This window comes from Barbus barbus (genome assembly GCF_936440315.1).
Source record: "Barbus barbus genome assembly, chromosome: 7".
Taxonomy (NCBI): domain Eukaryota; kingdom Metazoa; phylum Chordata; class Actinopteri; order Cypriniformes; family Cyprinidae; genus Barbus; species Barbus barbus.
The window spans coordinates 27,107,124-27,132,135 of record NC_136735.1 but is presented as its reverse complement, the minus strand read 5'-3'; the positions used below and the strand labels follow the sequence as shown (position 1 = coordinate 27,132,135).

Genomic DNA, 25,012 nt, shown 5'->3' with positions numbered 1-25,012 from the left:
AGTCATGAACAACCAGACACGCTTTTCTGTGCTCAAGAACACTTAAGACACATGGTCTGTTCTTACTCAGTAACACACACACACACACACACTCACTCGCACAGAGGAAGTCAGGAGGGCTGGAACAGTGAGTAAACCAAAAATAAAGAGAAGTCAGTGCCCTTTCAGCTTGGCATGAACACAGAAGAGCAGAAAAGCCCTTAACAAACAGCTCCTGTCCCTCAGTGGAAGAGGGAAAGTGGCAGACAGCTTTGCTGGTCAAGATCAGGTTATTATAAGCAAACAAAGCACCAAGATCTGGGCTCATTCAACAACTTAAACCAGTCAAAGTGAACTGAAGCTGAACTGCTTTGGCCATTTTTCGCTACAAATATCTTGACAGTTAAGTTGATGAACAACTTGGGTGAATCACAAACAGCTTAACAGCTGTTGGTATATCCATTAAAAATAGCTTGCCTCAGCACTTTGGTGCAACACCAAACCCATCAACATCTAAACAAGGGAGGGGAAGAAAGAGATATACAGAACACAAGGGAGTCTGAGACGTGCCACACAATTCCAACCCTGCTTTGATTTTATCCAGACATGCACACCTATGCACACAATGCTGGAAAAAGTTCGGACAAGAGGGACAAACAATCCAGACAAATGTCAAAGATTATTTACTTTAACATTCTTTTAAACCACTGTGTCATTTTATAAATATTTACATTAATGTATCTGTCATATTTCACTGTGTTATAGACTTTTAAAACAACAGTGTGATAAAACAAAAAGTGACTCACAAACATTTCCCATGAGTCCGAAGTGCCCACACACCCACTCACAAGACCACTATCTCAAAGTTCAGGTTTTTGAGGTCATCATGCCACGGGAAGAAAGAGGAAATACTACGATTATGTTGTTTAATTACCACAAACACTACTCAACTAAACAGCATAATTAGTCATATGATAATGAGATAAAATGCAAGGAACACCCTATATCCGGGTAGTTGGCATATCATTTCAAGCACTGACATCATGTTATTATTATATATAATATATAAATATATATTTCAAATTGAACAATGTTTATCAAATAAATAATTTCATAATTTTAATAAGATAATAAAAAATATGTAATCATAATAGACTAATAGTGTAAGTGTAATTATTTTATGTGAATAATTGACTAAAATAGTACAATAATTAAAACGGTTTCTTTAAAACTCATACTATAATAGTTTCAGCTATATAAGAGTTCTAACATTTGAATTATGAAAATAATTTAATTTAAAAATTTTATAAAATAATTAAAAAATAGAATAATAGTTTAGAATCGAATAGTATTATTACTATTAGTATTATAAACTATTATTTAGAAAAGTTTCATTACAACTCAGAATAGACTAATAGTTCATGTGAACTGTCAATGAAACAATTCAGAACTGATTCAACCATTAATTGTTGCTAGGTTTTGCATATAAATTAACATTTTTAATTCTTTGCAACAATGGCTGTATCTCATCAAATACATATATATGAAATATTGTACTATACAGCCACATTCCAAACAACACACAAAACTACAGGTTTTCAAGTTCACTGTTAAAAATTAAAAGCTTGTAAAGTACACACGCACAGTCGCACATAGGCTGAGGAACTGTTTAAAAGGAGGAGAGAGCACCGGTCACATGAGGTGGAACTGAGTGTGGGACATGTGACTGTGACACACACCTACAAATGAAGTGGCTCCATTTACTACTGAAGAATCTGTGGCAGCACGAAAACACTAACGCTATAGGAAAACCTGATGGAACTACTGTAAGCACAACACAATGTCATAAAAGCCAAACAATCAGACAACCACTACACAATATGACAAGCTGAGAGAAAATGATTAATTATATGCATTGCCCTCTTTCATTTAACAGCTTTTATAGTCTATGTAAATGATTGGCATTTCTCATGCACACTTCCCCTCTTGTTCTTGACGTCCCTTCCTCTCACAACACATCTGACACTCCATCAATCTCACTTCACAATGCCTTGAGAGTCATTAGTCTATGAACAGACTGTTGTTTGAATGAGCACACTTACTGAACTGAACAAACTGCACCACCCGTTTGCTCTCAACATTAATACATTGTATTGAATTTACTACGTATAAAACACTGCTTTAAGCTATCTCAACTCCAAAAATCTGCTTTCAACAAGTAAAATCTCTTCCTACATACAGATAAATGACCGTACAAGAGCTACTGTTACAGTTGACTGAATTACCAAAAACCACCATTTATGGTCCATATTTACATATTTAAACCAGTATTTAGCCCATCTTAAACGTACAAAACTAGTTTTTGACCATAATATTCGAACTATTATTTTATTAGCAAACTGACAGACTGGTTCTGTCTCCAAACATAGTGAGCTGCCTGCCTAGGCAGCTTTGTGATGCCCCTCGGCTCGTTATTAACATCTGAATCAATGCCAAGAAATGCAGTCTAGATAGGCAGCTCGGTAAGTTTTGAAACAGAAAAACTAAGACAACTTTACAAAGAAAGTTAATTATCTACACACACTCTCTAGTTCTCTATATAAAACACTCGATATTGCCTCGAAACAATTTAACAAAGGGATTAATTGTTTTTTTCTGTGGGCTAATGTTTCATAAGTGGCAAACCGACTAGCTAACCATGCTAACACACATACACTTTCCAACTGAAGGAATACCAAACAAACTTTATAAAGGTACTCACGGTCTCCTGCTCGCTTTTCACATCCCTCCGCAGCAAATGAAAGATGTGAAAGCGCGCTTTCATCGCTTCAGCCATCCAGATCTCATGGAGAAAGTGAAACTAGTGTGTGGGAGTCTGTAGTGCGTGTAACGTTAGCCGTTTGAACGGCGCTCAGTGGGATGCAACGGTAGCCAAACATTCAAATGATGGGAGAAAACTGCACTGGAGTATCAGATCATATCACATCCACGGGGACACAAGCACTGTTTCTGGCCGGCCTGACAATGTTCTGTTTGGTGGAAAGTGTTAAATTAAAAATAAGTTTCGTTTATCCTATGGGAAGGGAGTTACATTAATCTAGTTGCAATATAAATTAAACCTACTTTAGTTAACTTTAGACTAGGGTTACGATTTATAAATAATAATATTAATGGTTTGTTGACTGGAATAATTATTCACTCTCCATGCGTTAAAGATTTTCCAAGTTCAGGATTTGACCACCACCTGGTGGCTGATAGGATTGTATACAATCCTGTAAATTACTGTTGGCAGACATAACATATAGCATTTTTTATCTATTTTCTCAAATATTTTTCATCACAAATTATAACACTGTATATATTGACAGACTGCAGGCACATAAATAAAAAAACTATAATAAATATTTTCATCACAAATGATAAATTAAGACAATGTAACAGACTGACAGACTAGAATCATAAAGCATTTTCTCTTTTTTGTTTTAATTGTAAATTATTTAATTGTACAATTTTCAAACATTTGAAATTAATAAACACATTTTTAGAATATCCTTGTATTTATGTAATTTGCTTTAATGACAGAAGCACTCATGACAATCATATTTTCCAGCATAATTTGAGAATGATTCAAAGAGCATCGTTTCGTTTTCAACAAAAAAATTACATCATAACTTTATTTACAATTTTTAAATGTGGAATATGCTGATGTTAGATGTTAGACCCCACAAGTGGAACAAAAGTGACTCTCCAAAATTCCAAACTAAATTAAATATATTCAGTGAGACGTTATTTTATATGATTCAATCAATTTTGTGTCTATTGTGTCCCACTATCTCTCACTATTTCTCTGTCCTACTTAAATTGATCTGGTCCCTTGATACCGTAACAGATATCTATCTAATCTTTTTAAACAGCAAACACATCTCCCTCCTTATGCATACTTAAAGTATTATAAATATGATACATGAGCCATCGAGGCTGTACAAAAATAAATAAATAAATACTTGTTTTATATGGAATAATGTTAAATATGAAATAAATGTTAAAATACATTCTGTTTTAAAAGTATAGCCACAAATGTTGTCTAGTTTGACAAAATCACTAAATAACTGTGTGTAAAGTTATATCTAATTGTTCACCTCCTGTAAACCCAGTAACTTCTGCACAAGGGTGCAGAATTTAGTAGGGATGCTAGGGACAATTAAAATGTATTTATATGTAACCATTGCTTTTGTAGTTTTGGCCTCATCTGAAACTGATCATCGACATTACCTAAGAAGTTAAGCTAGAAATACTCTAGAAAACTGCACTCTTTTATGCATGGACAAACAAGTAAAAACAAGAACATATCCTCTTTAACTTAATATTGTTAAACAATGTATTTTATATGTCTATGTTGAATTTCTGTTTTGACCTAGTTTTTGCCTGTCTAGTTTAGTTCATCATCATCACCTGTTGTTTATTAATTATCCCATTAGCCCCTGTGTTCTTAAGTCCTGAGTTCTCCCCAGTTCTTTGCCAGTTATTGTTTGATGTTACATGTTTCTAGTTCTTGTTATTAAAGCCTATCGTTTTTGATATTCCTGCCTACCCTGTCTTTGTCTGCGTGCCTGGACTGAACGTAAAAGAATAACTGGCCAATACTGTTTTGAGCGGCGTTTTTCCCCTTTTTTGTTTTGTTAAATTTTTTCATGGACCATCCCGCCGTACAACTTCTCTGCCTGGAGCAGGGAGATCGCCCGCTGGAAGCTCACACCCAGGATTACATTCAGCTCGCGTGCCTCACTCACTATCCGGACCGCTCGCTCAGGCTGGTGTAGTAAAAAACACAGAGCGAGCGGTCAAAGGCACGCGTTCCAGCGAGCGGTCCTAAAGAGGATTTTGCCGCCTTTGTGGAGTGGGTGCTGGTACACAACGACTCTGTGTTCACCATCGGCCCTGTGTAGGATGATTTCGCCACCATCCCCACTCCACAACTGCCAGAGACCAGCCCACCACCAGCGAAAGATGCGACGGAGGTGTCGCACGAGCCCACCACAGACCGAGGAGTTCGGCGCACCGCGATGGAGGAACTTGGACCGAGGACAAGGTCGGAAGTTACCATCGCCCTGGAGCCTACTTCTCTGCAATGGTCTCACCAGGTGTGTGAGCCGGCTACACTTCGGGGAGTTGGAGGATTGCCCTGCCCACACTCCTACCGCGATGAGTGAGTACGAACTGGCCTCTGGTGGATATTATGATGAGCTGAAGGACATTTTTTCGGTGGACCTAATTGGCTTTTTATGGAGAGGTGAACCCTAAGCCCCCTATTCTTCCCAATACTCCTGTGTCTCCGCTGGTCCCATCCAGCCCTGAGTCTCCTGTACTTCCTGTCTGTCCTGAATTCCCGCCCTGCCTCCCTCTCCCGCCTCCTCACTCAACCAATCCTTCAGCCCCACCATCGCTGATGTCCCTCTGCACCTCCTGCTGCTCATCTGGATATGCCGAGTGTCTTCGGACCATCAGCTCAACCCTACACCGAGGATCCCCTGTCTCCGCCTCAGACCTCTGCGCCCCCTCCTCCACCTCGGTCCATCGACACTTCGGCTCCACCTTGGCTCCTCCCTCCCTCGGCTCCACCGGAAACCATCGGCCATACGGCTTCTCCAGGCTCCCTCGTCCATCCGGCTCCGCCTTGGTCAGTTGTCGACCTACCTGCACCTACAGCTTTGGCTGGCTCCTCCTTCCCTCCGACTCCGCCTTTTGTCCTGGGTCCCACCGGCTCAGCCTCTGACCTCTGGATTTCCGGTTCCTCCTCGGACGCTCGTCGCCGCGGCTCCTCGGTCTCCAGGACCATCGGCCGAGCGTGGACTCATCGGCTCTTCCATCTGGGTCTCCTTGTGCGAGGGCTGCATCTCCGTCGGTCATCCCCAGGGTGTCCATGACCCTCAAGGCGTCATTCCCACCTTGGCTCCTCCCACCTTCGACTCCACCCTGGGGCCTCGTCCTGGTTGGTCTCTGGCTCTACACATGGCTCCTCCTGCTCCTGGCTTCCCATTGGTTCCTCCCACCTTCAAATCTCCCATGGACTCTTATTTTGTTCTATGTTTGGTTTGCCCTCTCTCCTGCTCCACTCCCTCCTCCAGAGCCTCTGCCCTCCCTCCTCAGTTTGAACTTTCTTACGGTGCGAGGACCCACCTTCCCGGGAGGGGGCGATCTGTCACATGTCTATATGTTGAATTTCTGTTTTGACCTAGTTTTTGCCTGTCTAGTTTAGTTCATCGTCATCACCTGTTGTTTATTAATTATCCCATTAGCCCCTGTGTTCTTAAGTCCTGAGTTCTCCCCAGTTCTTTGCCAGTTATTGTTTGATGTTACATGTTTCTAGTTCTTGTTATTAAAGCCTATCGTTTTTGATATTCCTGCCTACCCTGTCTTTGTCTGCCTGAATGGACTGAACATAACAGTATGAAGCAGACTTAAATATCTACAAAATTAAAAACAACACTCAAATAAGAGTGTGCAGTTTATCTGTCAATCAGATGGGTTTAAAAGTTGTGGTCATTACTATAACTACAGTAGTGTCCGGGGGCAGTTTCTTTCAGAATTATCATTGGTCTAGTTCATTTTAATATTAAAAATAATGCGACGTACAGCGTCATTAAAAAAGCTTTTTTCTCAGAATTGCAAGATATGAACTCGCAATTGCGACTTATTAAGTCAGAATTGTGAGATATAAACTCGAAATTCTGAGAATATCATTCTTTTTTTCTGCCCAGAATAGGACTTAACTCGCAATTGCAAGAAGAAAGTCAGAATTGCGAGATGCACTCGCATCTTGAGTTTATATCCTGCAATTCTGACTTGATATCTCACTATTCTGACTTCTTAACTCGCAACTCTTACAATTCTGGGAAAAAAATGTCAGAATTGCGAGATGTAAACTCGCAGAGAAAAAAATTCAGAATTGTGGGGAGTTACATTTTATTTACCTTTTAACTTTTTTATTTTTTATTCAGTGGTGGAAACGGGCTTCCATACATTGAACATACTGACATACTAAAAAGCCTCATAAGGCTTTAGATGACATGAAATTGAAGACAAACATACGCCTTTGCATCTGCGCGAGATAAGTAAAATCAAACTGACACCTTAACCACAAGTTTATTCGCCACTAAAAAAGGGTTGAAACAATTTTAGTAAAGATTTATGATTTGCAAGTGCATTAATACAAACTCATTTTTGGGGGGCAAAAAAAATCACTCTATTTTCAAAATGCATGTTTTTCATATTATTGTGAATGTGAATTCATCCATTCATTTTTTTTTTTACATTTTTTGACCACATAATTTTTCATCAAGATGTTATGACTACAGACCCCTCCACAATCAACTGCAAGCTCAAAGGCCACATCTCAAAATCCAATCAACAACCAATGGACAGAACCAAGTCATCACCCTGCATTTATTTCTATTTTGATAATCCATTACACTCAGATGTACATCACAATATAAAAGAAATGATCTGTCACTTAACTACATATAAAACACATATAATGCCATAGCTTAAATGTGACTTATTTTCACAGCTGTCACTCTAATATTACAGAGATATTATGAATAACATGAAGGATACAAAGGTATTTGGTATATGCTAAGCTGTTGAGCCAAAGGCCGAAGCTGTGGGGTCTCAGTCTCACTTGAAAGATGTTGAATTATCTTTGTTAGTATTGTGTTTAAATTGGCTGGTGAAAAGCTAACATGAAAGCTGCTAATTTATGGTTAAATGAAGAGGACAGTCATCTGTTGTTTTTCAGTTTAAAAAAAGAACATGTATGTGTGGAGTGTAGGGAACACCATTATGATCTCAGACATCTCGGACACTCAGACTTGCACGCACACACTGGTTTTGGAAAGTGTGAGTGTATGAGTAACAGGTGGTCAAAAGACAGCAACATAAACACCTGTCTATCTCTTTTTATATCTCTCTGTCTGTTTACCACGTCAATAAAAAGTCACCAGGAGTCCGTAGCCACATTGTGGCTGGCTCACTGACACAGGAAATGGTTACCATGACAACTTAGATCTACATCCTGCCTAAATGCAGGTTGATGAAGGAAGTTTCACAATTTATATCTCAGACTCTCCATCACTACAAATCAATATTCATGAACATTCTGTCCACTGTAATGAACCACAATGATTTACTGCTACAATAAAGACATCCTTTTGTTCTCTTATTTCACAAAATAGTATTTCAATCTGAATTGGGTTTTAGCTTTATTACGTATAACTGAATGGAACAAGTCAACAGGGGGTCATGTGAAGCTGGAGCTTCACATGAGTTCAAAATAAGTGTTTGTCCTCTCATAAACCCACATACATACACATAAACTGCTTTTTATAACCTTTATTGCAGTGGATAGCCACATTTACTAAACTTTAAGTGAAATTTGCACCCTTTCATTAACCTTCATTATTAGTGTTGCTAGTTGTTGACAAAAATCACAATTACTATTGCTTATACTTTAAAGATTAAACTTCTGTTTAAACCTAAGTTTTAAACTTTGGTGATTGATCATATATTGTATCCCTTGATTGATCGTATCCCTTGAGATTTGGGTGGCACAATAATAAGAAGCCACCTAGCAACCCCCAAAACACCTTAGCAACTGCCCAGCAATGGCCTGGCGTCTACCTGCAACACTCTAGCATTGTGGTAGAAAGTTTTGCATGGACACCATTCTTGTAAAATGACTTTATTGTTGTTTTCACTGATTGTCATTGTGCTGTTATGATCATGTGTCTTATTTGAACAAAACTCATGGACAGATGCACACGCCCATAAAGAGGGAGGGTTGACATTTAAACATCTGAACTTTCCCTCATCAAAGCAGATTCACTTCAAAGTCATGTGAGAATAACATCTATGGTTAACCTCTAACAGTTCTAACAGCCATAAACACAACAATTTATTGTTATAGTGACAATGCTTGGTAATATGAAAGTTTATTTCCTCCATGAAATAAAAAGGTAATTGTGTCCTTTTTTATTTCACAATTGTGAGGCAATATCTCATAAATCAGACTTTTTTCTCAGAAATCCAAGTTTGTATCTTGCAACTGCAAATTGACATCTTGCAGAATTCTGCATATGCATGTGGTCAGGTTGTCTAAATATTCTGTGGTAAAAAAGAGAATTGCAAGGTATAAACTTAAAATTTTGAGAAAAAAAAGTCAAAATTGAGAGATTTAAACTCAGAACTTGAGCAAAAAAGACCTGTAAACTTGCAATTACGAGTTTATAACTTGCAACTGCAAGATATAATCTCACAATTCTGAGAAAAAAGTGTGACTTGTGAGATAAAGTTGAAAGTACCTCTTTTATATGTTTATTCCATGGTGGAAATAAGCTTCTGTAGCTTGGTGTCCATTCCATTTCAATTTAATTTGCACAGGCACTTCACCTAAATTTGAAGTTCATATTGATCAATAAAATGCTGCTAATCCAAAAAATGTCCCCTTACCTTCATCTGGTCCTGGCAGCGGAATACATAGCAGGCTGCTTTCTTCTCCTCTCTGAGCAGACAGCTGAAATAGCTGGGCTCTTGGCTGTTGTGAATGAGTTTGGTGATATGATGAGGCCTGTGATCAAACAGAACCATATGTTGCAATGGGTCCCATGGCTTCCCCAGGCCTGCCGTGTCCAAAATGCAACACACTGAATTGGCTGAAATCTGCAATACCACAGGCTGATCTCGAACCTTGGACCATCGGAGAAAAAGAAAAAAAACCTATTATAGTACATCAGTACTGTCAATAATAAGTACCATAGTATTTTTAAAAATAATACTTCTTTGTACTACTGATCTTAACACCAATTCTTCAACTATTCTTCAGTAAAATTCTTTCATATATACTTTAACGTTCAGAAATTTAGGATCAGTAAGATTTTCTTGAGCATAATCAATGCATGATTTAGAATTATTTCTAAAGGATCATGTGACTCTAAAGACTGGCGTAATGACTAGCCTACTGAAAATTCAGCTTTGCATCACAGGACTAAATTATATTTGAAAATGTATTAAACTACAAAACAGTATTTGAAATTGCAATAACATTTCACAATATAACAGTTTTTACTGTATTTTTGATGGTGAGAATAAGAGACTAAAACTTAACAGACTAAGATCCAGCTTTTAAACAGCAGAGTACATATATTTGCAATACATATATTAGGTTTTACATCGCAATGTTTCTATTTTTTGGTAACATACATTTCATTAGTATTAAATATACTAACCTCTGGAGAGTGAGCACCATTGAATTCAAGGTTTCTGTTCTTCTCCCCCAGTCGGGGCCTCCGTATTTCAGCCAGCACCCAGGGAAGCATCGCCATGGTGGTCTGTGGATGTATGGCCAAAGATCCAACCAGAGTTAGCCTGTACTGAATCTCCTCTTCCCCTTCTTCTTTCTTCCTCTTACCCTCTGATCCAGGAAGTGTTTGTGTAAGGGCACAGAGAGGATGAGCTTTGATTAGGTCTTCCCTGGGTTTGACCTCGAAATAAATGCCCTCCATGCTACAAGTCCAAAAATTAGGAACTAGGTGTAACCTCAAAAGAAAAAAAAAACCCCACCAACATTAATGAAGCAGATGGTTCAGTGAGCAGATACATTTATAGTACAACACACTGTTTGAGGAAGGTCACTGCCTATGACAAACCCTTTGAGCACATCTTCACCAACTTTGCCATTTGCAGGGGATTAAAACAGCTTACTCTGAAAGCGCCTGCAAATGTTACAGGACACAGGCAAAGAACACTTTTTCCCTGTGATTCTCATAAGAAATTACAAGCTTGAGAAAAAGCACTCTTACAGTTCATAAAATAAAATTAATTCTTATTTAAGTAACAAAAATATTTCAAGTACAAATTTATTATTGCTTATTCTTTTGCTCTTCAAATTTGCATTGGATGAGACACCAAATTATATTTTTTTAAATACAAAAAAATGTATAATTTAATAATATTTTAAAAATACACAGAGATTATTACCAAAAAAGGCCAGGTAGGTTAAAATCACTGTTATTTTGGTATTTTTTATGTTATTAGTAGACTATTTATTAATATTGTTTATATACAGGTTTTATTTTAATTTTACTTTTAGTAATTTTGTTATGTGCTTTTGTCATTTTTATAATTTTTTAAAATATTGTTATATCATTTATTTTTATTTCAATTTTAGTTTTCAAAATTCAACTTAAATGTATTTACATTTGCCATGACATTTCTCATTTTCATTCCAGTTTTAAAGTTTTTCCATCTAATATTTATATTTCATTTTATTTCAGCTTCATTTCAATTGCCAAAAATGATTTTAAATAGTTTTAGTTGACAATAACAACAATGGCTAAAATCTAAAAATGTGCTTAATTTGGTAACATCTAAATAAACCGAGTAGTCTAGCTAGCATATTTAATAATCATGCCTGCATTATGCTATACAAAAGTTTTTACAGTGATAGTGCCAAGGGATGCACCCTTCAGAACAGACTTTGTAGAGTAAATCTGAACAAAGGCTTTGAAGCATTGGAAGATATTGTCCTCCTGGGTAACACTTTAGAATACTGTTCCATCATTAATGAATAACTACACAAGAACACATGAGTAATGCAATATTAGCACTCTAGTAACTATTAGTAACTAACAAGAAAGTCTGATTAATGAATTAGTAAGTAATAGTGCTTAGTCGAATGTGGTAGTTCACTATTAGCTAATCGGTAACTATTATTTTTTCATACCACCCTAAGAACTACTAAGAACTACTGTATACAGGTTCATAATTAATATGAATAATACATAATGTATAATTAATTCTAAAGTAAAGGTCATGGTAACCCACTAATGACTCAAGTATTACCAAATTCTTCAAAAGGAATTACTAATTATTTGTATCAGTATTATAAAGTGAAGATCATGATAACTCCCTAATTACTGAAGTCATTGTAAACTTTTAAGGTTTTTGTAAGGTTTTGGTTAGTAATTAATTTTTCTAGATTTGGTAACACAAGTCATTACTAGTGGGTTACCGAAAAATAGTAGTTATTGATTAGCTAATAGTGAACTACCAGTTTCAACTGAGCGCTATTACTTACTAAATCACTAATCATAGTGCATTAGTCACTTGTTCCTGTGTAGTTATTCATTAACAAAGGATCAGTATTCTAAAGTGTTACCTCCTCCTGTACTGATCTGAGACGGGTTCCTCATGAAGCACAGTGAGTAAAAATAGCCAAGCTTGTCTAATGGGACACAACTGCTATTTAGAGAGAGGTCAACAGAAATGTCTCTGATGGCAATAAGGCAACATGTCACAACAAAAATACAAGACAGGTCATGGAGTCATACAGTATCAGCAACCAACTCAGGTACAAATTTTAAAAAGGCCAACTCTCAAGTCACCTCAAAAAACACAAAATTTTAAGATTTTAAGGACTGACAAGGTCATAGGTTTGCTACAGTGCCATAAGTAGGTATTCTATATAGTGTATAGAATTGTCTTCTATATATATATATATATATATATATATATATATATATATATATATATACAAACAAAAAACTAGCATAGAAGACAAACTGTAACTTTCACTTACCTTTACTCACAATGCACCGCCTTGAGGAAGTGTTTGAATAACGGTCCCGTTAGATTTTTACAATACAGACTATAATGTCCCATCGGGAATTGATTTTTCTACAAAATAGTTGATTAATCACAGTATCTGTCGCTCGACAGTATGTGAGCGGTGCTCGCTGCGCTTGTGATTGAGGAAGTCTTCTCATCGGATGTTTGAATGAACTTCTGATGGTGAGCAGATCACGAGGAGAGAGAGAGAGAGAGAGAGAGAGAGAGAGAGAGAGAGAGAGAGAGAGAGAGAGGGAGAGGGAGAGGGAGAGGGAGAGAGACAGAGACAGAGACAGAGACAGAGAGAGAGAGAGAGAGAGAGAGAGAGAGAGGAAATTAATAAAAACAAATCTTTTTCAGTCCGGATGTGCTTTGAAATCCACAATCCTTATTAAAGCTGCGTAGTTTATTATCGTTTCGTTTTGAAAGCTTTTGAAGGGATAGTTAAAAAGAAGAAATTATTACTCATCCTCGTGCTGTTTCCCGTTTGACTTTCTTTCTTCTGAGGAACTCAAGGACATGTTTGAACTGATGACTGCCGTCAACATACACTTTTAGGCCTATTGCATATTAATAAAAGTGAAGTGACCCCTAGCATGGGGCAAGCAAAATTATTGACCGAATTTAAATTCTTTTAAAATTGCAGTTCTTTACAATCTAGTTACACAGTACGCAAAATAATAATTATTTATTATTATAATTATTATTGTCTTTAATAGTATGAACATGCAATAGGTGTATTATATGGACACTTTAAAGCAAAGTGTTACCCAAAATAATGCTTTATCCAGCGCCGCACTTGCCACTGTCCAGTTGGATATATATCCCAGTGCGCGTGCCCACAGGCAGCTGCTCTCCTCATGTTTGTTACACACACACACACACACACACGGTACAGTCCACTGTGTGTGCAAGGCTGTAAATAAAGACCGAGATTGCCTATACCTGAAAAGTTTAAAATAAAACAATTTTAGACTAATAGCCTACAGATTCACATAGATTTTTTCATACCTTGTCAAACATATAAAAGTAATTTTCTAAGCATAATTTTGAATAGGCTACTGTACAAGTGGCCATACATTTTAATAAAACCACTGTTTTAAGTTGGTGAAAGGCTGTAAAAATCGCAATACAAATAGGAAGTAATACAACCAACTACACAGGCAACAAATATAAAGAAAATCAAAAACATGAATTTAACAAATGCTAAAAACAAAATAAAAGTTTTGGGATCAACTATACCCTCTGTTGGCCTTAAACAGATAATACATGCAATTTCCTGCTTTCATATAATCAGACCTCAGGAAAGTACCATTTAATGAACCCATGAGTGACTTTTAAAAATGGATAGTGAATGTTGGATTAACAGGTTTAATCAAGGAATAAAATGGATTTGTTTCATTTGTTGTATATGATCCATTTTATTTCTACATTTTTATCACACACACCCACACAGACAAAAGACCACTTTGTTGTTACCACTTGCTGTTTATTGATTCAAAATAGAGGGAAAACACAGCATTGTGAGACAAGTATTAAACTGAAGAGCACCTGAAACATATCAAATCACTTTACATGAAAAAGAAGTCAACAGGCATTTTAATGTATCTGCTGGTTTGGCTATTCAGCCTTACATTAGATGACAGTCCACTTTGGAGTTTGTAGTAAGGCATATGCTCTGTTAAATCTCAGTATAACAACTATTTGTCAAAATGAGATGTCTAAAAAAACGAGCTGCTTTAACACAAGAAATCTGGTTGGTCACAAACACTAAACTATTCAAGGAATACTTTTCTGTTCAAATGTAAAACCTTCCAAATATGTTCCCAGTCTCAACCTCACAACTAAAAGTTCTGAATAAATGATCAAACTGGTTGTGTTTGATATTCAGAATGTAAATAAATTCTGAATATGATGACTGAACATCGATGATTGACTAAAGATATAATGGAATCATGTGAACTGGATTTGAGCATTTCTGGTATAAAATGGCATGAGCTGGCTTTTTGATTTCTGAGGTTATTTGGTTGGCTGAATTAAACAGTAACTAGATATGGTCCTCTGCTCCAGCAATATGGAATCATTTCTGTTAGTCAACTCGACTAATATATCTGCTTTATATTAATTCAAACACATTTTCTTTGCAACATTAGTACATTCATAGTTCACTACTGAAGGTCAAAAAAGGCAAATGAAAAAAAAAAATCTGTCATATTTCATCCGATAACATTGTAGATTACAAAACTGAAAGGTGAAAAAAATGTAAAAGTGCAAAAACGAAAAAGGCTATAGGTATGTTCACGTGGCACCAGGAAATCTACATTTCTTGCATTAAAAATAAGAGAAAGTTCAGAGAAAACCTCTTTAGATCAAGACCCAGAATATGCAAGTATTAATAAGAGTGGTTATGTGTGGTATGTTAAGACTAGTAGCAGAATTAGATCAAATCTTTGTAAACCTGAGTGATAGTGTCTCTCACGCTGGTCGAGGAGTCAGGTTGTTTTTCTCTGGTTGGTAGAAGTGTTCCACAATGGCATCAACCAAGTTATCCAATTCAGTTTTCAGCTGGTTAAGATCACTAGAGAAAAGACAGACAGAAAACTTGTTTTTACATGATTATGAGTTATTTATGTGCCAAAACTATGATTAAAGTTCTATGGCATGATCATACCGTCATACTGCTTTTACTATTATTGCAGAGTACAGTGTGCGGAGTATGCAAATTTTCTGTCTGCATAGAATTACCTTAAATTAATTTGTTTTATTAACAGTATTATTTTATTAATAATACAGTTAATAAAATATGCTGTATGTGACAACAACATACAAAGCTACTGTTGGAAATATTTATCATGTAATAATGATGACTGTTATTATACAGTTTAAAAAGTGGCATACTTAAGCATGTGATCAGCTAAAAAAAAATCCCTATTTAATATGACTATACAATTTTAAAATAATAACAATAATAATAATAATAATAATAATAGTAAAAATAATACTGAACTAACATTAAATAATTTGTAATTGTTATTATTAAAAATATGTCTATTTATCAAAACTAAAAGAAATATCACTATTGCAACTATACTTTTATACTGTAATATAAACAGTACTTCATAATAATAATGATAATTTTAAACACACACACAGATGCACACACATCAATAATTTAAACTAAAGTAATATATAATTGAATGTAATATACAGTATTATTATTATTGTATAGTCACATTTATTAGTATTATATACTGTGTATAGAATACTAATAATTCTAATAGTATATTATGATACATAAGAACAATAATTTTATATTACTATATATGTCACTTATTATTATTATTATTACTGAATGTAAAATTTTTTGTCTATTTTTATGAATTAAATAATAAAATAAAAATCAGCTTTAATAATAATAATAATAATAATAATATAATGTAATGTAATTTAGGAAAATAAACAAATCAAAATAATTTTATTTCTGCAATAATATGTTTGAGCTCTGTGTAATATTTGATTTTAGGCTCTGTTCCGCTGGTCCTTATTGTAGCCACGGCCCCGTTAGCAAAGGTGAAGGTAATCATCTGACTGCTTTTACTGGTGGGCAGAATCTGTGAATAATAAAGGACACACAGATATAGGATAAGAAAACTTTAAATAAGATCAACTATCACAATAATTGTAATCATTATGGGCTACGCACAGCCTTGTTGTCTGGCTGGTTGCTGTCATAGCCAGTCGTAAGGTCTCTCACTGCTGTGATGGCAAAGCCCCCACACTCTTTAGGGTATGAATTCTCCCCGTCGTAGTTCCGAAGACGCTCAAACATCTGTTTAAGAGTGTCTTGGTTGTGACAGATGAAGTAGGAATTCTTGGAAATGTGATAACCATACCTAAAAAAGACGATGTGAAAACTATGATTAACAAGAAGATTCAGAACAAATTATTAGATGTCAATGCCGAAGTTTTTATGACATACTCCTCATAAATGGATCTGAGTTGATGAGACAGAGTTATATTTTTAGAAGCCAGGTAAGAGACAAACTCGCCAGCAATGGCAGCCGCACTCACTCCATCTTTGTCCAAAACTGCAGGAGAACACATGTAGCCTACAACATGGCAACCAAAGAAAGTATTAATATTTTTTAATAAAGTCTGGACCAATGTTTTTTTACATTTCAATGCAATTATGATATTGTGATGCATAAAAATGAACAACCACTGACAACTACTTCTCTAGGGGTCTGTGGATGAATCCAAGATCAGTGGGTTACCAATTCAGACTGTTGCACAAATGCACATAAATGTTTAGCATCTTGCGGTGTGGATGCCACTGTACCAATAGCTTCTTCAAAAGCAAACAGAACAGTCTTTCCCTGGTCCATCAGCTCTCTGGCTCTATTTCCCATCCATTTAAAGCCTGTTAGAGTTTCCTGTTAAAGACAGATGCAGAGAGTCAGACAGTAGAACATCAAAAGGGAGTAATCTTTTTTTTTCCACATATGATACTGTACAAAACAGAGTATGTCTTCAGAGTAGCTGCACTTTCTGACCGAAGAATTTCCATTATTTTTCAAAGACTATTCCAGTTGTTTCTGATGACTGGATAAGGATTTTTAAAAATCATTTTATGTTAGATTGCGCTTAAAAAGAGTCATTTCTAGTCAAAGAAATTTTAAACTGAGAATTATAAGAATATCTTAATGTTAATGACTATACATTTTCATGGATTTTTTTACACTTTTGCAATTCCCTGATATTTCCAGGATTTCCAGGTCTGTGGAAACGCACATTATTATTGACCCATGAAACAGTCAATTTGTCAAATGCTAAATTCAATTTATAATTTAGACCATAATCATTTAAAATACAAGATTACACTAAAATTGTCCCAGTATTTTATCAATTCTAATATTCACTGCTGTCAGAAAAGAACATTTCCCATTGGTTAAGAGCTATGGATCTAAACCAGAGGGCCTCTGCAAACTCAGACCCCGGTAACACCCAATAAGGTTTAAAATTATTAAAATGTAGTAATATTAACAATCTTAATTGAAATGCTAAAAACATTATAGATAGGAGGACCTTCAAATGTATTCTTGGGACAAGGAGTCGGAAGGTTGTGAACCACTGGGTTAGAGAAACCACTACACTTTATAGGGTAAAAACCAGAGGTACCTCAAAGTGGAAGCCCTCTTTGACAGCGATGGCACGGAGAATTTTTGAGGAGACGGTGCTGGATAGCATGTAGACATCCTTAATGGAGCCTTTTCCCTTTCCTTTCTGCAGCTTCCAGCACTGGAAAATCCACCAGCCGAGTAAAGCACCCAATTCATTCCCAGAGAACACCCTCCACTGCCCACTACTGAAAGAATTATTGCTATTCATAAAACTGATACACTGAATGAAAGTCAACACAAAATGCCAAATAACACTGACCTCTCCTGTTCCTCTGCAATAGCTAGTTAGCAGCATCAGGATCATTTGCCAGAATAACAGTTGCTCCCTCTTTATCTGCAAGCATGAAGGACAACGTCTATATACAGAAACATAGATTACTGTCCATCTGGCATGACATAAAACCAAAAAAAACTTTTTCTAATGTCAATTGTGTGTGTGTATCAGTGTATTGTACCAAGACTCCCTCTCCCTCCTCAGGGTTGGGGTATTTGACGGTGGGAAACGGGTCAGGATCCTTCTGCTGTTCAACAGCATATGGAGGATGAAGGTCAAAGGCCTTAAAAGCAGCCTGGACAAAAATATGGCCCACCCCATGAACTGAGGTATGGACAATCTTCACCTCTGAATTCTTATTCAGCTCCCTGTGAGGACACAAGATGTGTGAAAACCAGACTTATGGGTGTTAGCACTGACTTCCAGATTATGGCTTTAAATTGATTCAGATTTGATTTAAAAATGATTAAGTTTCTTTCTTAAGTAGTATATAAATATTATTAAAACACATCAAAAGACATGATCTGGAGTAAAGTATTGATCTTGGAATTTTTGAAAATGTATATCAGATCATTCAAATGGAATCCTGCAGGCATATCTTTGTGAGTGTACCTATGAAAGCAGTGCTGTTGTATGGTTTTGCAGTATTCTCTGTGGATGTTCTGGTATGGGTCATTGAGTAGGGAACTCTGAAGAGCTCCATCTGTGTCCCATGATTTAGGCCACGGTTCAAGGTTCTTGTCAATAGCTGCGGCGATGCCCTTATCATGGGGAGGAATGATCTGAGCTCCATTTGCCCAGTACACCTTAAACACACACATATTGAAAAATGGGTCATATCTAGAAGTCAAACATGCTATATTCTTGCAAATTAAACATTTTATTTAAGGATCGATGATACCTTGTATCCATTATCTTGTTTGGGATTATGGGAGGCTGTGACCATGACACCAGCACGCAGTCCTAGATGTGATACAGTAAAAGGCTAAAAGAAAAGAAGGGAAGAGAAGAGAAGAGATGTTCATCTTTTTTGCTCTGCAAAATTAAAGGAATCAGCCCCAAGAAACAGTGGTTTACAATGATTTTTTTGGGGGGGGGGGGACTATCCGTTTTTATACATTTTTATGGATACCATGATAAATTTGATAAATAAAAATTTAAAAAGGACAGCATTTATCTGAATTAAAAATATTTGTAACAATGTAAAATCTTTACAGTCACTTTTGATCAATTTAATGCATCAATTTCATTGGTGAATAAAAGTATTAATTTCTTTAAAAAAATAAATAATCATACTAACCCCAAACTTTTGAACAGTAGTGTACCTTTCTAAGTTCCAAACATAATTAGTTAGTAGTCACATAGTAGGTATCTTTTATTAAGATTAACACAACAATGTATCATGTAAATTATAAAAAGTAACACAATATAAAAAAAACAGAGTTAAACAAACATGTGCTCTGAGCATGCAAGGCGCACGTGATCATACTGTGGCAGCTCTCTGACTGTGCCAAAATGTTTACCCAGAACCCATGCTTAGCTGCACATTAAGAATATGACATTTACATACCACCAGGGCCGCCAAGTTACAGATTTGGGCTCAAAGGGAAAGGTTGAGAGAGTGATAGGAGAATGAGTGAGAGCGTGTCCGTGTACTCAAGGGAACAGAAAAGTTGATGATTGGTGAAGAATGTTCATGAACTCCTATAGTCTCTTCTGCAACAATCTCATAATGTGTTCACATGCAGTTGTGTCTCCGTCTTCTTTCTCGTGCATTTGGATGTTGGTTTGTGATTAGTTCTTTGTAGAAGGAAGTAGCGAATTTCAAATATCTTTGCACACAAACCTCTAACAACAATGGACAACACTTCTGAATAATTAAACACAACAATTCTGGCCAATTGTTACTATATTTTTGAATATGTTCCATAGAAGTTATTATGGTAATCATGTCAAAATTCCATGGTCATACTATTACTGTACCAAGGCATGACCAAGTAAATAGTAGATTTTTTTTAAAGATTGCTCTTTAGATGCTCTACCGCAGTGCCATGGCTCTAACATATCGGAATTAGTAATACATCTGAACTTTCTTTATGTAGTACAGCATGTTCATACGTACCACGTATGGAGTGGGTGTGATGTCACTGAAGAGGTAGACTGGGACACCTCGGCTGATCAAGACAGAAGCAGCAAGACAGGCAAATCTTTTACTACTGCCGCCACTAGGGGGGTGAGCTCGAGCATCGAACCCGATCACCACCCCTCTCTGCTTCAGATCTGTAAAACACTGCTCCAGGTACGCACAGAAACCCTACCAGAAGCAAAAGAGGGAAATTACCATCAATCCATAGCCTTACATGACACAAAATTTATTGTGACAATGTGAAAACTGACAATGGTTTTTGGAACACACAGTTTGCCTATTAACTTGATTATGCTTTGCAAAGTTTATACAAATCTCTGTTTGTGCTCCACAGAAAAAGTCATGCATTTGGGACAGGTGAGTAAATGAGTGGAGAATCCTTTGAAGGCCTGTTCACACCAAGATGAAGGTTTGGTAATATGAATGAATAGTGGTCATTAACAGCTGACTAGATGGTATTCTCAGCTGAAATGAGTAGAGGCTTGGACCTGGAAACATCATTCCTTACATCACAAGTTAACAAGAGGATGGCTTGGTGGCACTAAAAAAAAAAAAAGAGACTATTTTGCTAAGCAACAGTGAATAGCAGAGCAAATATAAATACTGTGACTTATGCAACAAAAAGGTTGTCAGACATGAAAAGTTGCACTCTACTTCCCTTGAATATTCAGTATTTCTGCTTTTCTATAAGCACCACCTACTGTCAGAGAATGAATTAGCATTTTTGTTCAGCCCATCTGCCAATTTTTCTCATTGGTTTGAACACATAAATTCCATGCAAAAATCAGACCAAATTTTCATGCCTAACATTGGTGTGAACCACTAATCTATAATAGATCATTTATATATAGATCAGTGGTGTGAACTGTCCTTTAGTCTAAATGTACACTGAGCTGTATATGTACAGTATATTGATATACATATACATATGAATATGCATGTGAGTAGCACTGCAGCAACATTAAGGTGAGGTCACATTTACCATTGTTCACCAAATTTTTGCAGGTGAAATCCAGTTATTTTAACCAAAATTTCCTTGATCTTTTGAAATATAAGAGGTCATTGTACTATAAAAACATCCTGTATGTTTCAGATCTTAAACTTGGTCGTTAATCTAAAAACAGCTTATATTGAAGCCGATCTGCCAAAACGACAGCTTGTGGAATGTACCACTCTATGATGTAATAATGTGGCTAAACACCACCTCCACGGAAGATAATCAACGCCTGCTTCTACATAACTGCCTCTTTAGCTCCGCCCACCGATTCACACACATAGTGTAAATAACAAGAGGTGAACGCAGGTCTACGCAGAAACCAAATGATAAAGATGCTCCGAAGACAAAAAGACGCTGTGCAGTGCCAGTTCATTTTACCGCAGATTCATTTACAAACAAAGCACAATTTGATGCAGAATTCTCAGAAAGACTGAAACTGAAAGATGATGCTGTGCCGACTATATTACATCCAACGGTAATGTCACAACACACAAGTGTGAGTAACAAGTTTTTATTACGTGGTCACTATTGCTTTGTCTGTTAAAAAGATAATTTGATATGAGTAATTATGTCTTTTAAACCTAAAATCACAGCAACAACCATCTGTGAAGGAAGTAAGTTGGCAAACATACACAACTATTAGCCACTCATAGCAGTGGGTGTTTACTTCAAAGTCTACAATCTGCCACGCCTATTCAAACAGAGCGTTCTGATGAAGGGGGTTAAAAACAGTACAGAAAATAGCCTATTACTTCTAAATTATGTTTTTTTTGATGCAAAAATCTCAATAACATTATAAGCGGACTTCAGAGAACAGCACAAAATAAATAACAAATGCATTTCATGACCCCTTTAAGGCAAAATATTTCACAACTGGATCGATTTGGTCATTGGGTGCATCCAGACTTTGACCAACAGAAAGCTGATCGCTTTGAAAGTGAATGGTGTTCAGCTGTGCTACTACAGACAATTACTCTTGATAACAGACCTCAGGATTTGCCCGCAGGATTTTACAAATGTGACTGCACCTTAAAGTCGCGATGAAACAGAAGTAGTGACTTTTTTCTGTATTGTGATGTACATGCAAGTGCAATGGCAGGTACTTGGTTTTATGAATGGGTTGTTGATTGGAATTTTGAGATTTGGGTGTTGCATTGTATGAGATTACATAGTTCCACAGAACATACTTTACTTTTATAATAACAAACATTATCAGCTGCTGTTTGACTATCTTGGTCGCTTACATACAAACAAGATACTACCAAACCTCCAGCCTAGGGCTCCTGTGGGGCACCAAGAGCACTTGAATACCCTAATCTGATGTCATAGCTTAGGCCTCTTGTATATTATTCAGAGTGAAAAGATAAGTGATAAGATGTCACGGAAAGCTTGTGTAGAGTATGTCACCTGCGTGGTCTGTATAATGGTGAGGTCCTTCATGCAGGACACTCCAGGCCCCATGGCGGCTCTCAGTCCCGCTGTGCCAAACTCCATACGGGCCCCGAAACACTTCTACAGCTCTGACATGGCTCGATCCTTAACCATAGACCGCACAGCAGCAGCAGCCGTCTTTGAATTCTGTAAACACACAAAATATTTTCAAATAATGTGCACTCACAAAATCACAATAAGACCAGGAATGTGTATTAAAAAAGTAAATAGGGTAAGTTTTATATGATCTAGGAGTGACAATAAAAGAAAGAGAATGGGGGATGAAAAGAGCCTCTAAGTCTCTAGGCACTTTGTCCTGATGATTCCAATTAGTGTTATGGGTGAGTGTGTCTCCTATATGTCTCCTGTTCACCACGTGAGGGACAATATGCTTTCACTTTGCTGATAAGTGAGACCATGTGAGGATGCAACCGAAGGGCTCTGATCCATTCCTGACTGCATAAACTCTTATGATGACCCGTCTGGGCAGCACCCAGGCCAATACACTCATTTTGGTGAATACACAGCCAATATACACTTTAAAAAAAATCATATAGTTAAACACATTGTGTCCATTCATATTTGCACTGTAAAAATGTCAGAAATCATCTGAATGCTCAATTTTACTTAATCAATGACTTCTGCGTAACACCATTAACTGTTTCAAGTGACCCAGTTAAGCACAAGACTCCAATTACTGTAACGGCACTACACTAATATGCATTGTAAGTACTTTTATGGAACTGTCCATTGACACTGATTTACATGCCATTTAAATTATGTCTTAGAGGATACTCTAATACTGTACAAGTGTTTCAGTGTAACTGGGACAGTCTAGAAACTGTTTTGTGCCATTCTTCTTTGTTTATTCAAGCACAATGCTCATTCAATTTGAGTTCAAGCAAGTCATGCGTTTGTAGCAAATAAATCTACTCTACTGTTCAAAAGATTGGGGTCAGAAATTTTTTTATTCTGTGAGGATCCATATTGAATTTGATCTAAAAACGTCAGTAAAGAAATTTATAAAAGCTACTGTAAAAAGAGTAAAGAGACCTTTATACAAAAGATTTTTATGTCAAATCAGTTCTGTTCTTTTGAACTTTCAATCAAAGAATCCTGGGGAGGAAAAAAATAAAAATCACGTTTTCCACCAACATTATAAGCAGCCGAACTGTTTTCAACATGGATTGGATAATAATAAGACATATTTCTTGAGCATCAAATCAGCATATTAGGATGATTTCTGAAGGATCATGTGACACTGAAGACTTGAGTAATGACAACTGAAAAATTCAGCTTTGCTTCACAGGAATAAATGACGTTTTAAAATATATTTAAATAGAAGTATTACTGTCTGTTTGTAATGTATTTTTGATCAAATAAATGCAGCCTTGGTAAGAGACTGCTTTTTAAAAACACTAAAATCTTCTAAACAGTATAGCATATTATTTTTACAGTTAAAAGAGCTCAATGCGCTGCAACTTCAGAAAACACATGCAAATAGAAAAAGCACCAGCAAATCAAGAAAACATCATCAATTTGACCGCAGCATTTGCAGCACGTGTGTTGTCAAATTCATGAAGTTGTTTTCTTAATTTGCATGCGTTTTTTCTATTTGCAGAGCTTTGAGCTCTCTCGGCCACCGTACCTAAAGCACCGTACGTACAGCGCTAAACTCATTTCTCATGTCTCAGAGCAAAAGTGTATTTTAAATAATGGCATATTAATAAGGAACTGACTGCTTCCTGAAAAGCATCTTGTACAAACAGGACTAGTTCTGAAAACTGCTTTAGTGGATCATTACATTATAAAGCAATGTCAGGGGGTTTCTCTTCACTGTTTCATAACTGAGTTGTAAGTTAATTAAGCCACTTAAAAATATTTTTTTTTAGCTAGGTTTGCTAACAAGCTACTGGACTCCAGTTTCAACACTAAAGATGTCAGATTTGACACATTTAAAGCTGCATGAAGCAGCGTGCTTACCTTGTCATACTGCAGCCACTGCATGACAGCCTGATCCAGACGACTGTCTCCTGTGCCCTTCTCCATGTTGATCTTACTCGGAACTAAACTGTAATTCAACGGATCAACAAATAAGCGATCGACTCTGTTAAACGGGCATATGTATGCTGACGGTTGCTCTGGCTGATTTAAGTAATAGTACGACCCGTGACTGTTCCTGTTCAACTGTAAATGATAGACTTGGGCGGGGGGAACACGATCCTTTCCTCCTTATTGGAAAAGCATGGTGTTGGTATTGGCTGCATAAAATCATTTCAGCTGCTCGCAAGAGCACGATACGTAGAAAAACTGAGCCGTATTGGTTGTTTGCAATCACGTGATTC

The 25,012-nt window shown here is 36.6% G+C and overlaps 1 protein-coding gene and 1 pseudogene across 5 annotated transcripts in view; both read right to left on the bottom strand.

Moving 5' to 3' along the window:
- The window catches only part of tbc1d1 (TBC1 (tre-2/USP6, BUB2, cdc16) domain family, member 1), a 57,057-nt gene extending 44,247 nt beyond the window's left edge, over positions 1-12,810 (bottom strand). For 2 of the 4 annotated variants that reach the window (XM_079422161.1, XM_079422163.1), the window contains exons 1-3: positions 12,611-12,806; positions 10,260-10,569; positions 9,484-9,720 (exon numbers count right to left, since the gene is read on the bottom strand). In XM_079422161.1, the coding sequence (XP_079278287.1) occupies positions 9,484-9,720; positions 10,260-10,535 (513 nt within the window). In that variant the 5' untranslated portion in view covers positions 10,536-10,569; positions 12,611-12,806. Of the gene's footprint in view, positions 1-2,740; positions 3,184-9,483; positions 9,721-10,259; positions 10,570-12,610 lie in introns of those variants that run through there. The other 2 variants (XM_079422162.1, XM_079422164.1) reach the window with 2 other exon arrangements.
- A 1,312-nt stretch (positions 12,811-14,122) lies between these two features.
- On the bottom strand, positions 14,123-24,907 carry LOC306872210 (phosphopentomutase-like; annotated as a pseudogene). The gene is made up of 13 exons (XR_013785833.1): positions 24,651-24,907; positions 22,644-22,814; positions 20,216-20,407; positions 18,995-19,078; positions 18,706-18,899; positions 18,275-18,461; positions 18,079-18,175; positions 17,818-18,001; positions 16,979-17,072; positions 16,619-16,748; positions 16,343-16,532; positions 16,111-16,250; positions 14,123-15,217 (listed from the first exon to the last, which is right to left on the bottom strand). The product of XR_013785833.1 is annotated as a phosphopentomutase-like (transcript).
- Between the last annotated feature and the right edge of the window lie 105 nt (positions 24,908-25,012).